The following is a 15891-nucleotide window of genomic DNA, read 5'->3' as shown; positions in this document are numbered from 1 at the left end:
GAGGTTTTTTTGTCGCATTTTTTGCGTTACGATAATTCAAATGATAATTTAAATGCTTCATAAAATATTGCAAGCATAATATCAGATCAAGATTTATTTACTATTATAATTTTATAATTACGGTAAAAATTCTCAAATAAAATCCTGCAGTATAAATGATTTTATTGTTCCCAGAGCATCCAGAATCTTAACTGGAATTTCTTTGTTCATAACCTATTTTCTTTTTAACTTTACATTCTATTTTTGAGATTTTTGTATTATGTTTGAAAGATATTTGTATTCAAAACGAATGTAGCCATTTCATAACAGATAAACCGTTTACAGTAAACTCTTAATTCAAAAAATAATTGTGAGATTGAGAATTCAACTCAGCGCCAAAAAATGCACTCTCTACGTTAATACAATTTCTAATTTTAACCGAAATAATTTTTTAAATTTATATATTTCAGATATCTTGAACTTAAAGAATATTCTAGAACAAATAACAAAAGTGACACTTAAAGGTCTGAATTCGAGATTTCATAAAATTTAAAATATATTTTACTTTATTTAGGAATATAAACTATTTAAATAATATACGTCTTCCTAAATCAATGTTCTAAACAAACAAACAAAAAAAACATTTTTTTAAATGATGTTTCTCAGATAAATTATCTTAATTGAATTTAACTCGTTAGATAACATCATTCATTCACTCAGAAGTTCCTAAATATAATTCCAAAAAAGATAAAAGGAAAATCGAAAAAAATTTAACCATAATAAAGATATTTATTTAGGATGTTTTTATGCTTATTTTGCAATTTTATTACTTCATGATTTTAAAAATATTTGTAGAAAAAAGAGAAAATATCCCTTTCGGTTTTTTATTTTTATTTTATTTTTTTTATTTTAATTTTGTTGAAACTTTGAAATAAGTACGAAAATAATAATAAAAAATATTTCGGAAAAAATTCTGGTGATTCATTTTTTTAGCATGTTCAAGATCAAAATATTTCTTCTTAATTTCTTGTAATTGTAATTGATAATTATTTGTCTCTGTTAGAACTGACAGAAGTATATGCTAAGAAAGGTTCAGGATCAATTTAATAATATAGAAATTTCTACTATGCACAATTTTTAAAGTTGCAGCTATGAAACTTGAAAGATTTAAATTATATAATTTAAATCACTCTGAAATAAGTCAAATGATTTCAAATTGAAATTTTTATGCTCTTTTTTTTTCCCTGTTCCCCTTTGAGTTTGTCATTATTATCCAACAGTAAACATTATTTTTATTGAAAATCTAGTTGCCTTTGATGACCAGCTTCTTCATCTAGACACAGCTTCCTGGCTATTAATCTATTAATATTGAATGCATTTATTTAAAATTCGAACTTGTTTTTGTTTTTTATGATAAAATTGAAAATTATGAATTTAATGGAATCAGTCTACAATAAATTACTACCCATGCACATTAAAAAGTGTATATACTGCGAAATAAGCGGAGATGTGAAAATCCTAATTTGGAGTAAATATCCAAAGAAAATATTTTTTTTAAAATTTTAATTTGAACATTGTCAAAAGTACTGGATTGAAATAATCAAATAGTTTGAATTTTATCGTAATAATACAAACATTGTTAGATTTAATATAAAACAGATTGTATATTACTTAGAATTTTAAAAATTATCAAATTTGAAGGAAAAAAATTGTGTGAAATCGGTATCATAAAAACAGTAAGTTTTTCAGCTTTTAAACAGTGTAAATAAGACTAAAAAACTTCATTTACTTATATTTAATTAACGTTTGGGGTATGAAAAGTTATTAGTGACTATTCTGTTGCCAAAAGGAGCATTTGTGTCAATTATCATCAAAACTGTAGATTTATATGTATAAAAAAAACCCGTACAAACATTCTTTATATAAATAGATGCTGTTCCTCAGTTTAAATACATGTTGTGTGCGTTTTTATTAAATCATATAATAGTTAAGTTTGAATGTTGTGTTTTTCTTAAAGAACTATATGCTTGAAAAATTATAAAAAGAGTACCATAATTGATTTTTCTTATTACTTGGCAATTTAGCTTTATAATTTAACAGCTTAGCTTAATTCTTAATTTACAATAATTTAGCTTTACAGTTCAATGCTATGTAACGTAATATTACTCATCTTTCAATTCAAAGTTCTATTTCGTAGTATTTTTCTCAAAATATATAGATTTTTTGGCGAAACAAAAAAACATTTCGATATGTGCATGCTGGTCACAGTGATAAATACAAAAATATATATATATATATAATTTTGTTACGATTTTTTTATTTTAATTTGGGCTGTTTATAATTTAACAAGGACTGTGCAAGAATCATTCTTATGTTGAAAGATATGTTCTAAAGTATTCTTTTATTTGTTTTGAGATTTAATATAATTAGCAAATTTATCAAATTTTGTCATTAACTTCAGTTTAGATTTTTTTTTTTTTTTCCAAGCAGAGCGGGGCTTTGATCCTCGCACCTCTGGGTTTTAGGTCCAGATTGCTTCCACTGCGCCCCTCTGCTAGAAAGCAGTAACTGATCTATATCAATACTGATGATATTTCCACATGCAGGAAATGTTGTGCTATAGTCTGTGTAAATAGAATAGGCATTTCAAGATCACGGGAATTTCCCTTTCTCCACATATCCCCCTTCTCTGTTGCCATGGTTTCGAAAAATCTTGTTGTTTCCTCACGCCAATACGTATAAGTTAGAAGATTTAATAAGAAACAAAAATTTTGATATTCTGGCTACGAGTTGAAAGTTTATATGTTACAGAAATATACTAACACCATGATAATGTTTTATGATGTTTAATAAGGAAATACTAATAGAAATCTACATATTATCGTTACAGATATTAATTATTCACAAAAATATCTAAACATTTCAACATGAAAAAATAGGTTCACTAAGTACAGAACTAATTATTCTATTATAATAGCATGTTGCATTTATGCAAAAAAAAAAGATAATTAATTTTTAAGGAAGTTTAATTTAAAAAAATATCAGTTTAATAAATATACACTTTTACTAGCTCGCATGTTTAATAAATTCATATATTTAAAAAAATAAATGCATATACTTTCAGACACAGTTATGCTGATTAGGGTAAATTTTTACATGCTTCATTTTGAAAGAAATAAAAGGATTCTAAATATAAGAACCTCTAATTTAGAAGTTCTCAGCTGAAAGGGCTTCATCTTCGCTTTCGCGGGAACTGCTTTGAACTAGTTACAATAGAGTGCGTTGTCTCTAGTACCAGATTTAGTGAAGACCTCTTCTTGTTTCATCTACCTGCATTTTATACATTTATTCCAGTCGTCCACTGACACGTTAAACAGGCTTCATCGAGTAATTTCGTATCATCTTCAATTTAAAAAAAAAGTACTCTTATTTGCGATTTCACTTTCACCTGCCTCCAAATAAGTTCTGTTGTTGTTGTTTCTTATGGCACTTGCCGTGGACAAGCTCGCTGTTACGAAAACAGCGATTTTAAGCCCGTGGGAAGCGTCTCTTGTTTTTATAGTAGCGCCATCTAGGGCCAAGAGAACGACTTAGCTACACACAGTACTCCACGCATTTCATTCACTCATCCACAGACCGTAATTTAGAAGTGAATCAGATATTGATCACCCCTAAGCCAGTACCCCCAATGGTATTATTCTCCACATGGAAGGCTTTGTGACCACGACAGATTTATACGCGCGTCAGCCACCAAGCACGCGGGGAATCTTCGGCCGGCGGGATTTGAACTCGCAACCTAAGTGACGCGAATCCAACGCTCGACCAAACAGACTATCCCGGCCCACAAATAAGTTCTGTTGCATTAGTATGTTCTGTAGATTAGATAGTATGCGAAATAAGACATGAAGTGATGAGATTCCGCCACCCCCCTCCCGAGTATCACTGCCAATACAATGCAACAGAACTTATTTCTGTTGCATCGTATTGGCAGTGATACCAGGGGGTGGTGGTGGCGGAATCTCATCACTTCATGTCTTATTTCGCATACTATCTAATCAAACTCATAAGTTCTGTACTTTTCTTTGTGATCCTTTACAATATTCAATAGTTCTGTTCTAGTTTTGGTGGCTTTATGAGGAATATTTTTGTTCAGAAGTCATGCCCCCATGTCAGCATTTTGAGACTTTGTAGGGATAAATTTTTCTGCATATGCAGTATGACAGCTCGCATCTTCCATAACAATGACCCATTCCTTTTAGTAAACTGAGAAACTAATTTTTAAAATTTCAATGTGTGTTTCTTTGTGACAATCAACTGTACTTTTGGATATAAATGTAAATTGTGTGGAAGGAATAAAGCTTTAATCGGTAGATCCGGCATGAAAAATGATCAATCTAGATCCTTTTACCAACGAAATTTTTAGGCCACCTTGGCTAGTAGAGTTTTGTATATAAATTTAGGTGAATGTTTAGCGTTTACTCAAGTTTCATCAAGATATATCCCTGACCTTGATAAGGCCAGTGATATATCTTGCCATGCATTTTTCTCAAAAACTTCGTGTGAATAAAAATGCTGTTTCTTTCCAAGAAAAATTTGCGCCTATTATTCCACTTTTTGTAAGAAAATTTAAAATTTATAAAAATAACCCACAATGATTTTGCGCATCCAGTTTTTTTTTCCCCCTCTATGCAGCAAATTCTTAATTTTATCACTGTTGGATATTCACCTCTGTCATAAAAACTCTTGGACAGTTTGGCATATGATGTTTTTGTTAGAATTCATTTAACTCTGTTGTGATGATGCAAGTTTCCCTCATGGAATCAGAGGAATAATTTTCACTCCGTTAACCGGAATACAGAATGTAGGATGTAAATGAATTACATACTAGATGCAGATGATAGATGCTAGAAATAGATGGTATGCACAGTTACAGTTGTATTTGTCATATAACTACGATATCCCAGGCACCGACCCATTCAAATTTTAAAGAATATGATGAGGAAATATATATATGTACCACTGTGCTATTCGGGTAGCTAATCGATAAGTTGTTACTTCCCCGAATTTTTACGATAATTTCGTAACCGATTATACGTCTGTTATTTTAATCGTTTCATAGGTTCGTCTATGTTTATTTATCTTGTTAGAAAATTTAAATGTTTCATGGGACAGAGAAATCGTATCTCATAGTGCAATTGTCATTTCAAAAATGAATTGCACTTATGAGTTATAAAATGCTATTTTATACTTTCAAGTTGTCATTCTTCCGAATTAGTACCTTTACAATTTTTAATAAGCCAAATGTTTTGATGGTTTAAATAGGAAAACAACTTGTCGAAAGACACTCTAGTCAAATGTTTTCCATGATGCATCGTTTCTTCTGTGTGTTATTGATAGTTGTTGTTTATGATCTTAAAATATGTAAGTAAAGTTTTATAAAAGAAATCTTTTATTATTTACCAAAACCTTCATTCTTTCCTTCCTTCCTTCCTATATGCGGATGATTTTTCCTTATTTCTTTTAAATATAACTTCCCTCCTAATGAATAAATATTTATCTCTCTTTTTTTTATGTGTTTAATAATGCGTTACATTTTTCGCTGTAATTTTGTATTTGATAAGCAGATCTTTAAATCTTTTCTCATAAATATTATGAAGCTGAGGTTTCCAATCGTTATTTTTTAGAAATTATTAATAACTAGCGTTCGGCAAATTTTCCTTCCTCATACAACGTGGTTAGATTTAATATTACATTTTGGGTTGTAAGAGTGCAAGTTGTTAATTAATCTGAAATATTTTGGAATTCTTGTATCTGTCGTTTACATAATTTTTGGTTTTATAAGGGGTGGGGATGTGAAGAAAACTTATGAAAGAAAGTATAATGACATTGAAACTATCATTATTTCTAGTATATAAATAAGGAAAATTAATCACGTAAACAATCATATTAGAGGTCTGCACATCTCTGTATTCTTTTTAGAGGTTCATTGCATATCATTATTTTAATTTTTGTATGAGTCATTTAAGTGAACAATTTGATTGTTCACTTAAATGACTCATACAAAAGACTGATTGAGATTTAACAATCTTAAGAGTGATTTTACTCTTAAGATTGTTAAATTTTGATTTTCTACTTTTATAAAATAAGTATTAATGCTTTATTTTCTTATCTATAATATCTGAAAAGCAATACATAAATATATTTAGTTTTCCATGCCTATTCACCTGTCTATTTTTAAAGATCCTTATTAAATTTTATTGAAAATAAGTCATGTAAATATTTTATATTACATTTTAGTCTTTATTTTCTTATATTAACTTATAGGAAAGTTAACGTTGATCTTAAACTGGAATATTGAATTTCCAAAAGAAAGAAAAAAAAAAAAAAATTGAAATTCTGAAAGAAAGAAAGTAAACAAAAAAAAAAAAACACTGATGAAGAAATAAGTATCACAACACAAAAATGGACTAATCACACTCTGATCTTTTCATCAGTTTCTGAATTATTTTGCAATGAATGTTATCAGGAAAAGTGGAAAATCATCTTCAGAGATTTTTTTAGATAATAACTGAAAATACAATTGTGAAGGAAAGTAATAAGTATGCTAGACAGAAAAATAACCACAATATTTGTCTGTAAACTAAAGAGTTGAAACAACTTTTTTTGTATATTATTCTATAGTGGATATCACATTTTACCCAGAGTAAAAATTGGAAAAATCTCCTGATACTGGAAAAATGCTTGTTAATCAAGCAATGGCAAAGCATTGTTTTGATATCAAAAAGTATTTACACTTTAGTGATAGTATTATTTTTGATGTATTGCACCACTATCACAAATTTTGCCCAATTTATAAATATCAATTAAGCTTTACAACAATTGGTGCATCTTTCAAACATTTAAATATTAATGAAAGAATGGTACACTATTTTGGGAAACATGACTGCAAATTGTATATGAAAGGGAAACCTGTAGAATTTTGACACAAGCTCTGAATACTCTCAGCTTTTGATGAGTATACTTTTTGTATTGTACTATGTCAAGGAGGGCAGAAAGAAGCCTTATTTGATAGAGTTGTGAAAATAAAGAAACATTATCCCAAATGGTTGTTGAAAATTTGCTGTCTGTGGTTGAAACTCCAGCAAAGCAAAAAATGTGTATAGATAGTTTTTTCACACCTTTTTGTTTGCTTTAGAGACAAAAATTTCTTTGGTACAGAATATTAGCGAGAGTTGAATGGGAAAATGCCCTTTAAAATAATCCAAAATATTGAGAATGATGGATCGTGGAACATCCAATAGAAAATTTGAGCACTAAGCATGAAATTGCAGCTGTTTGCTGGAGTAGCAATAGAACTGTATCACTTGGGATTTTGGATATTAAAATAAAAAATCCCGACTTTTCAAAATTGCAGGATGATTATGTATTAGTTAGAAATCTATATGGGAAACAATGCCAATGTTAGCTTTAAGAGTATATAAAAAATATCAGTTTTTGTCAAAAATGTTTTCTAGGACTTTGTCTTGTATGTCTCGTACCAGTTCATCAAGACAAGATGCTTGACTGAGAAACATATTGTAGTGGATTGAGCCATCGCCTTAAATATAGGATAGCTAAAAAGAGTTTTGGGGAATTTTTAAAATTTTGTATTTTCCTTGATGTCTCATTATTAAAACATTGAATGTTTTTTTTTAAAAGAAATATTAATTTTTTTCTTAATGTGATAAAATATTTTTCATTGGCATAATTGCATATTGGCTGTACATCATACTACATTGATAATTAAAATAATTGTAATTCAATAATATTTAATTTTATATTTTTCTAAATAAAATTCTCTGGAAGATTACATTAAAACAGAAAAAAATGTTATAATATTATTCATTTTTGATAAGAAACCATCAACCAAAAATTATTATTATTAAATTATTTATTTTTAATTTGGTTATTTTTTGATAAAGCATTATTTATAAAACATTTTGATTTCATTTCACATCTGAAAATGGAGGTTTTTTTTTTTGTTTTTTTTTCTTTTCTTTTTAGCTACTTCACATTACCAGTTAAAATATTATGAAATACTTAGACCATCAGACATTGGCCACAAAATCACAAAGAGGGGCCTTCATCATAGTTTTCATCAATTTAATGTTGCCAAAGAAGTATCTTTCAAAGCTTTGGGAAGGTAAGTCTAAATTGACTTTTGACTTATAATTTTAATAATTTCTTATTATGATATATTGCAACTATAAGCAACTAGTGTATAGGCATTATGGAACTATACCATCTCCAGTTCTTTTTCTGCATATATATTTAAATGCTTATTAATATAAATTTGCACATAATATTTGAAACCATCGACAACCCAATGTCATTTTCTAATATTTTTCATCTTATGCATCCAATAAAAATAATTTTTAAAATGTTTTGCAGGGAGGGAAAAATTCTTGAAACCTGGTTCTTTATTTTTTATCCTCATATTACTGTTAACTATAACATGTTTCTCTTTTTAGTTATGATCTCTTACTGAAATGTAATAATATTTTTTTAGTTGTTTCTTCTTTTTGAGTTCAGCTGTGGTTGTGATTATCAATTTAGAATTTAAACAATTCATGATTTCTTTTATACATGGTACTTACATGATAATTTTGGGTCTTGACCTATAAAAGTCCTGGCCTAAAATAAAACATAAACTTCTTGAAAGAGCACAACTCATTAAATCAATAAGTCACTTTTAATACTTTCAGCTCTCAGTTATTTCAGTCATATGCTTGCCTATTTTGGTGCTTTTCATAATATTTTTAAATACTTGGAAAATATGTATCTTATCAAATTTTTTTTCTTAAAAATTTCATACTGTTTGTGTTCATAATGTATTTAACTATCTTAAGAATTACTATTTAATAAAAAATAATTTTTAAAATGTATGTTTTAAAGGATAAAGAGTCTGACATAAGAAAAGATCATTTTTTAACATTAAAAAATTACTTAATTTTAAAATTAAGTAATTTAATTGTTTAATTGTAGTTAAAGTTACCAAATCATTTGTATTTATAAACCTTGATTGTTTACAAGACCACAAATGAGCCATCGTGAAACATAACAATAACTATGACTGCCAAATGTTCAAAATTACTTCATGAATAATCTCTAAAAAAATGAATGTATATAAGAGGAAATTTTATGGCTCAGAGAGTTAATCCTGATCCTGTAATACTCTCTCTTAAGACAATTTGTTTCATTGAAAACAGCACATACAATTAAAAATATCAATGTGAATATTATTAAACAAAGACAAATAGATTGATTTTTTGAAGCAATTTTTTTATAATGCTAATAAATATCATTCAATTATTCATTTTTTATTTCATCAATTATGTAATAAATTTCTTATAATAATAAGAAATAAATATCAAAACAGTATTTTTTGCATGTTTATTCATTTAAAACATATAGAACACAATTCTTTATAATTCAGCCACAATTGTGTAATTTTTTATTAAGGAAGGAAAGGAACTGAGAAAAGTAATCAAAAAGTTAGTTTTGAAAATGAATTTTTAATTAAAAATATTAATTGTATAAAATCAATCAAGATCAATTTAAGGCCATAAATGAGTAATAAGTTGTATGACAAAGAGATACATCCTGCCATTGACAACGGTCAAACACCATTGACTGTAATTTTGATGTAGTATGAAGAATATTTTCCTTACAAAATGAGCAATGAAGTTTCACCAATGAAAGAACATTACCACATTTTTTAGGAGAAACTTTCAAAGGTTTAGTCATTCTTTTCATTCTTAAGGTGCCATTCTAGACAGTGTGTTATTTTAACATTGCTAATAATATTAAAAAAAAAAAAAAAAAAAAAAATTAAGAAAATATCACAGAGTTACAAGAAACTGTTTGTTTAATTATTTTGGAAAAAGATCAATCTATAAACTTTTATTTTTTAGTTTGCAAAGTTCTAAAATGAGTCCTTGGATTCTCATAAATAATTATGCTTCTATTTCTGAGTCTTAATTCAATTCCAAATGCCAAGGAATACATTGAAATTGTATGAATATGAAAAGATTAATACAGTTTTGTTTGATTGTTCATAAAAACATCCACAGAAGGTGTTTGTGCATTTTTAGAATGATTTCAATAAAGAATTTTTTTAAAAAAATTTCTTGCAATAGCTTATTTGAAATAATAAATATTATTTGTTCCTTTTAAATTTATTCATGTTTAAAAGTATCAGTAGATTAGCGAACAGTAAATTAAAGGATATTCTTCTGCATTTTATGAAGAGAATATTCCTATTCTATAATTCAAAAATGTGTTGAAATGGATGGTACCAAAATTTCTAAGTCCAAAATAAGCAACATTATTTATTAGAAAGGGAAAAACTGTCAGTCATTACTTCTATATTGAAAAAAGACTAGATGGAAACCTGAAAAAAGTACATACTGTTTGCCTGTAAGAAAACTATTTAACAGGAGATAAAGGAAATTACATTATAAAGCATGGATTTACTAAATGATTGCAACAAAAAGAGATCTATTTACTATCAAAAATGAATGGGGGGGGGGGGGAATGTACTGTTCTGATTCTATTAATGCAAAGAAAATTTCAGCAAGAGGTTTATGATATCAATGAGCTCTCCTACAATAAAAAATTTAAAATAAGAAAAATGGGAGGGGGAGTTTAAAATCATTTTAATGTATCATCAGGAGAGTTTTATGTCAAATGTTTACAGAAGAAATTCCATTTCTTTATCCCACTGACTTTCAATGTAAGCAACTACTTACTGAGAGATAAAACTGCAAGTCATAATTCGAAAAGTCCCTGCATTCCTTGTAAAAAATGATGACTGATACAAGTATGGAATATATATATTTTTAAACATATTTAACATCAAAGCCTTCTGATGATTTACTGTTGCACTATTGTACCTAAAAAGCCCTTCTGTTATTGAAATTACAGTGCAGATTTAACCATTCCAAAAAAGGATTATTAGATTAAACGTTTAAAAATTAGTCTTTACATTTAACAAAAATTAAACTGAAATAAAATCATTCTAAAAATGTATAAACACCTTCTGTATATCTTAAATCAATAAGATTTTTTTTTTAATTTAAATTTTTTTATATGTAAAATGTGAAATTAGTCACCAGTATAATATTTTTTTCCTTATATAAAATACATTGCTATGAAACATGTTATAGCAAGGTACTCCTATACTCATATTCAGTATGCTGTAGACATTTAACTGATTCTCTAAAATATGATGAAATTAACTAACTCTGTAATTTATATTCATTTTGCTCTTCAGTGTGCTGTTTATCTTGAATCTTTCATGTTATTAACATTATTTCTTCTGGTTTTGTTGCTTATATTGTTTTATTCTTTCAGGCATTTTCGTCTCATGTTAAATCCTGCAAAAGGCCTATTATCTTCACAATTTAAAGCATTTACTGTTGATAAAAATGGACGCAAACGATCTTTATGGGTGGATAAAGACAACTTTTTAGAAGGAAGAGTATTTGGTATGAAACCTTTATTATACATTTTAATACTTATTTATCTTCTGTTACATTTCTTTTAATATAAATTTGGATGAACTCTTATGATAATCTCATAAATGAATAAATTAAAGTAAGAATACATCTATTGTTTGAAACAAGTGGCTCAAATTTTGATTAAGCATTTTACTATTTTGCTGATATAATTTTCTTTCAGAAACAGCCTGAATTTTCTGGTTAGATTTAATAAATTAAAGTAATGCAAAACTATTTTTTTAAATTTATAATTATGAAGAAGAAATTGCATAAAATCAAGGCATATATTTAAAAGTTTTATTAATAAATGAATCATTAGAGTAAAATTATGAATGTAAACATTGTAAGAATGTTTAAACAATAATGAGAATATTAAATTATCAATACATGTAAAATAGTTACTGTATAATGACTGTACTTTTACAATCTTATATGAGATTTATTTTATTATAAAAGTTATTGTTACATTTTATTAAGGAATTAATTTTATCTGATAGATACTTAAATAATTATAGAATGGCATCTTGCATGTGGTAAGTATGAGTAGAAGTTGATGACTAATATCACTTTGCCCTCAGTCTGGCATTTTTTTAATCAATAGATTATAATTATCTGTGGGAAATAGTTTTTAAAAATATTGTACAGGAGCATAGTAATTGAGCATAGTACTGAAGTACATAGTAAAAACTTTTCAAAGAAGGTTTATTCTGTATACCATTTTATTTTAGGGAAATGCAACTTCTAAAAGTGATTATTAATCATAACCATTAAATATATAGGCTCACAGTATAATATATCTTATTATACTGTGAGTTTTAGAAATCTACATGTTAAAGAAATTTTATATCTGAACTGTTTTAAATTCAGGCTTATTTTTATCATCAGAAACAATAATACTTTTGATATAAATGGACAAAAGTATCATTGTCTTCAGAGAGCTCAGGAGTTTAATTAATTATTACCTATTTTCTCATGATTTGCATCTCCACTTTTAAAAGAATTCACTGAACTGATGCATGTTGATGTGACTTAACAAAACAGATCTCTCCAATAAGTAAAATGTATGATATTAAAGTCTCTTATTGTGTTTTGATTTTCAAGTGAAGCAATTATTAGTTTACATTATTATGTACTTCAGTTTAATAATATGTTTCTGTATAAAGTAATGATTATGGATTACTAACATATTTGTAAATGTTTCATTTTATTTGGATTCCGATTCTTTTTTTTTTTTTTTTTTTTTGAAGAGGTACCTTTTTAAGGGAGTAAATTTAAGTTTTTTTTTTCGATTAAAGTGTATGATTTGTTAAATTAAATTTCTAAAAATTGGAAAAAAATATATATATATTGCATATTTTAATCCTTTCATCGGCTAGAAAATTTAGTTTTCAATGTAGCTATTCATTTCTATCTTAGCCACCCTTGGCTTTCAGGTGTTTATTATTAATTATTACTTGAGTAAACATCCATAGACAATTCTGTTTGTAAATTGTAATTATTCATAAGATTCATTCCCTCCCCCATATTTGAAAAGTAAAAAATCACTGCGTCAAAATTACGTGACGTTCTCCTAAATGCCTCTGATTGGAAGCTCAGAGTTACATTACATAATATTTCAAAAGGCTAAAATCGGTAATTAAAGATTCGGTATCTTGTTGGACAGATATTATAAAATCCTAGTTTATGACAAATTTTATATATTTTTGTAATTTAATTTAAGATTTCAAGTACGTTACATCCCTAATAAAATAAACAAAAGACTTTTTTAAATTAAATTCTGTCATATCTGATTTCGGAATATTATTTATTTTGTTTCATTTATTAGGCAAATTGAAACAATATATTTTATCTCCTTTTAGGTGAAACAGGCACGCAGGTGAGTGCACATATCGAAGATGGAATATTAACAGCTGCCATCAGAACATCGGATGATACTTATATAGTTGAACCATCCTGGAGACATATGACTTATGAAGATAATTCATCCATGATTGTTTATAGAGGTTCTGATGTAAAATACAGTTGGGAAACTATGGAAACTGGAAAGAAATTGTAAGAAATAAAAAAAAATTCTGAATTTTTTTTCCTTAGTCATGCATTCTGTTTACAATGATGTTTATTTGTAGGACCAAGTTCTGCACATATGTGAAAGAGGAAGGTAATGTTTCTATTATAGAAGATGATACAGCTACTGAAGAACCTGAAATTAGAAGTAAAAGGCAGGCAATCGACCCTTACAATTGGGAACCTGTACAGACAAGATGTTCATTGCTACTTGTTGCTGATTTTCGTTTTTATGAAAATATGGGTGGCAGTAATTTGAAAGGAACAATAAATTTTTTGGTAAAATTATGACTCTTGTTGTATTTATTGATTTCAAAATTTAAGGTTACTATTATTTGAAATTAATTTTTTTAAGTATACAGTTTATATAATTTTTTTTTCTTCTTATTTTCAGATATCATTAATTGATCGAGTCAATAAGATATTTTTAGAAACTGAATGGAAAGATAGTGAAAAACAATCTGGCTTCAGTGGAATGGGTTTTGTGATCCAAGAAGTGATGGTTCATACAGAGCCTACTCCTGTTAGTCGTGGTGAAACACATTATAACATGGCAGGAGCATCATGGAATGTTCGAGACTTGTTGGAAGTAATTTTTATACTGTGAAATTAATGTAGAATTAAAAAAAAATTAATGTAATAGAAATCTTGTGTTTATGTTATACTAAGTGATTAATATTTTTAAAGATCTGTATTTTTATCTATAAATCTGCATTTCATTTTTTTTGTTTGCAATCTTATGTATGGGTAACATTGGTGTTTCTTACACAAATGTGAAGGTAATAGATCATTCAAAAGATCAAGTTCAAAGTTGGTCATAGCATGTAATGTTATTAATAGCACTTGTCAGTATTTAAATATTTATAAGAAAATACTGTTATATTATTTATATAACAATTATATTATATTAACTACTTTGAAATATAACTCAAGCTAATAAATTGCTAGAATTTAATTTTTTAAACTTATTTTTGCCACTAAAGTATTTTTGGATTTTAAAAAAAAATCGATTCATTGAATGAAGGTTTGAAGCATTTAACGTCGCTGAAATTCTTGTTATAATTTTCTTATCATGTATATAAAATTATTCTTTGAGAAATTTTAGTATTTAATCAATTTTTGAAAATATTAAGGTTTTGGACAATCAACTTGTATATACCTATTACTAGATTTTTTCCAAGCTAAGATTATATAAAGATATTACAAAATATATTGATTTTTTATTTTGAAGTTTTGGTTTTTAATGATTTTATTTTGAAAGCTTTTTGATTTAGAAAAGAATTTATTAGAAGATAGCTTTTCTCTCCAGGAAAGGGATATGAGCGTTTGACTCATTGCAGAATTTTTTGACTTTTAATGGAGTTAAAAAATAATTTTTGTGATTTGTTTATTTTGTTCGTAGATTTTTTTTTAGAGGAAGGGTGATATATAACTATTTTCGGAGCATTATTATTCATGAAATTGCCAATACGTTTTGTAGATATTTCATATAAAAAATACAAAGAATTCGCAAAATAAAGACCGTAAAATATGTAGAAATAAAAAATTTTTAACTTCCCTCCATTAAATAAATTTCTGAAAAGCATTATTTATTATTAAAGAATTTAATAGTTTTTGATTAACTTAGTGGCAAAAAATATACAGAGAAACATGGATTATTTCTGTATTTGTTTCCATCATTAGAGAGATATGTCTTTTAAAAGCATTCAGCATTATAGCGATATTGTTCTTTGAATTGTATTTGTATTACTGATTGCTTGGAGAAAAAAATCTCAGTATATAAAATGCTAGCATAAATGGCTCAGAAATTTTTTTTATTATTTATCTTCGAATGGCAAGAATCAAATGTAAACAAATCGCCGTACGAACGTTTCAGGCTGCTTCATTAGACGTTTTTAAAACTGCACTTAATTCAACACATTGCTCAAATAACTAATAAGACTACATAATATTATAAGAAATGCTCGGAAGAGGCCTCATTATGTCACCAAAAAACTGAATTCAATCAGTGAAAAGAAGATGTAAAAAAAATTTGGGTGATTTGAGTCAAACAGAAGATTTAATCGAACGCGAATATAGGCTTAGCAATTGTCAAATGAATAATCACCATAACTTGCGTAAGGAAAATGATGTTCATATTTATTCAGAACCATTATCTCACAAATTTTTTTTTTCCATTTTTTAAAAACTCAAACAATTACCTTTTTAATGATATTAATTTCATTTTCATAATTTTTTCTTTATTTTTTTATATTAATTTGATACACAATGTGTAACACTGTGCACAGTGTTATGATGGAATTAAAAC

The 15891-nt window shown here is 27.1% G+C and overlaps 1 protein-coding gene across 1 annotated transcript in view; it reads left to right on the top strand.

Moving 5' to 3' along the window:
* Window positions 1-5094: 5094 nt before the first annotated feature.
* LOC129958549 (ADAM 17-like protease) overlaps window positions 5095-15891 on the top strand; it is a 28501-nt gene continuing 17704 nt past the window's right edge. The window contains exons 1-6 of the mRNA XM_056071090.1: window positions 5095-5400; window positions 8023-8161; window positions 11374-11507; window positions 13379-13571; window positions 13646-13862; window positions 13978-14172. Coding sequence (XP_055927065.1) covers window positions 5334-5400; window positions 8023-8161; window positions 11374-11507; window positions 13379-13571; window positions 13646-13862; window positions 13978-14172 — 945 coding nt within the window. The 5' untranslated portion in view covers window positions 5095-5333. The remainder of the gene's footprint in view (window positions 5401-8022; window positions 8162-11373; window positions 11508-13378; window positions 13572-13645; window positions 13863-13977; window positions 14173-15891) is intronic.

Source organism: Argiope bruennichi, chromosome X1, assembly GCF_947563725.1.
Source record: "Argiope bruennichi chromosome X1, qqArgBrue1.1, whole genome shotgun sequence".
Lineage (NCBI taxonomy): Eukaryota > Metazoa > Arthropoda > Arachnida > Araneae > Araneidae > Argiope > Argiope bruennichi.
The sequence above is the reverse complement of the archived record's forward strand: the minus strand, read 5'-3'. Positions and strand labels throughout refer to the sequence as shown.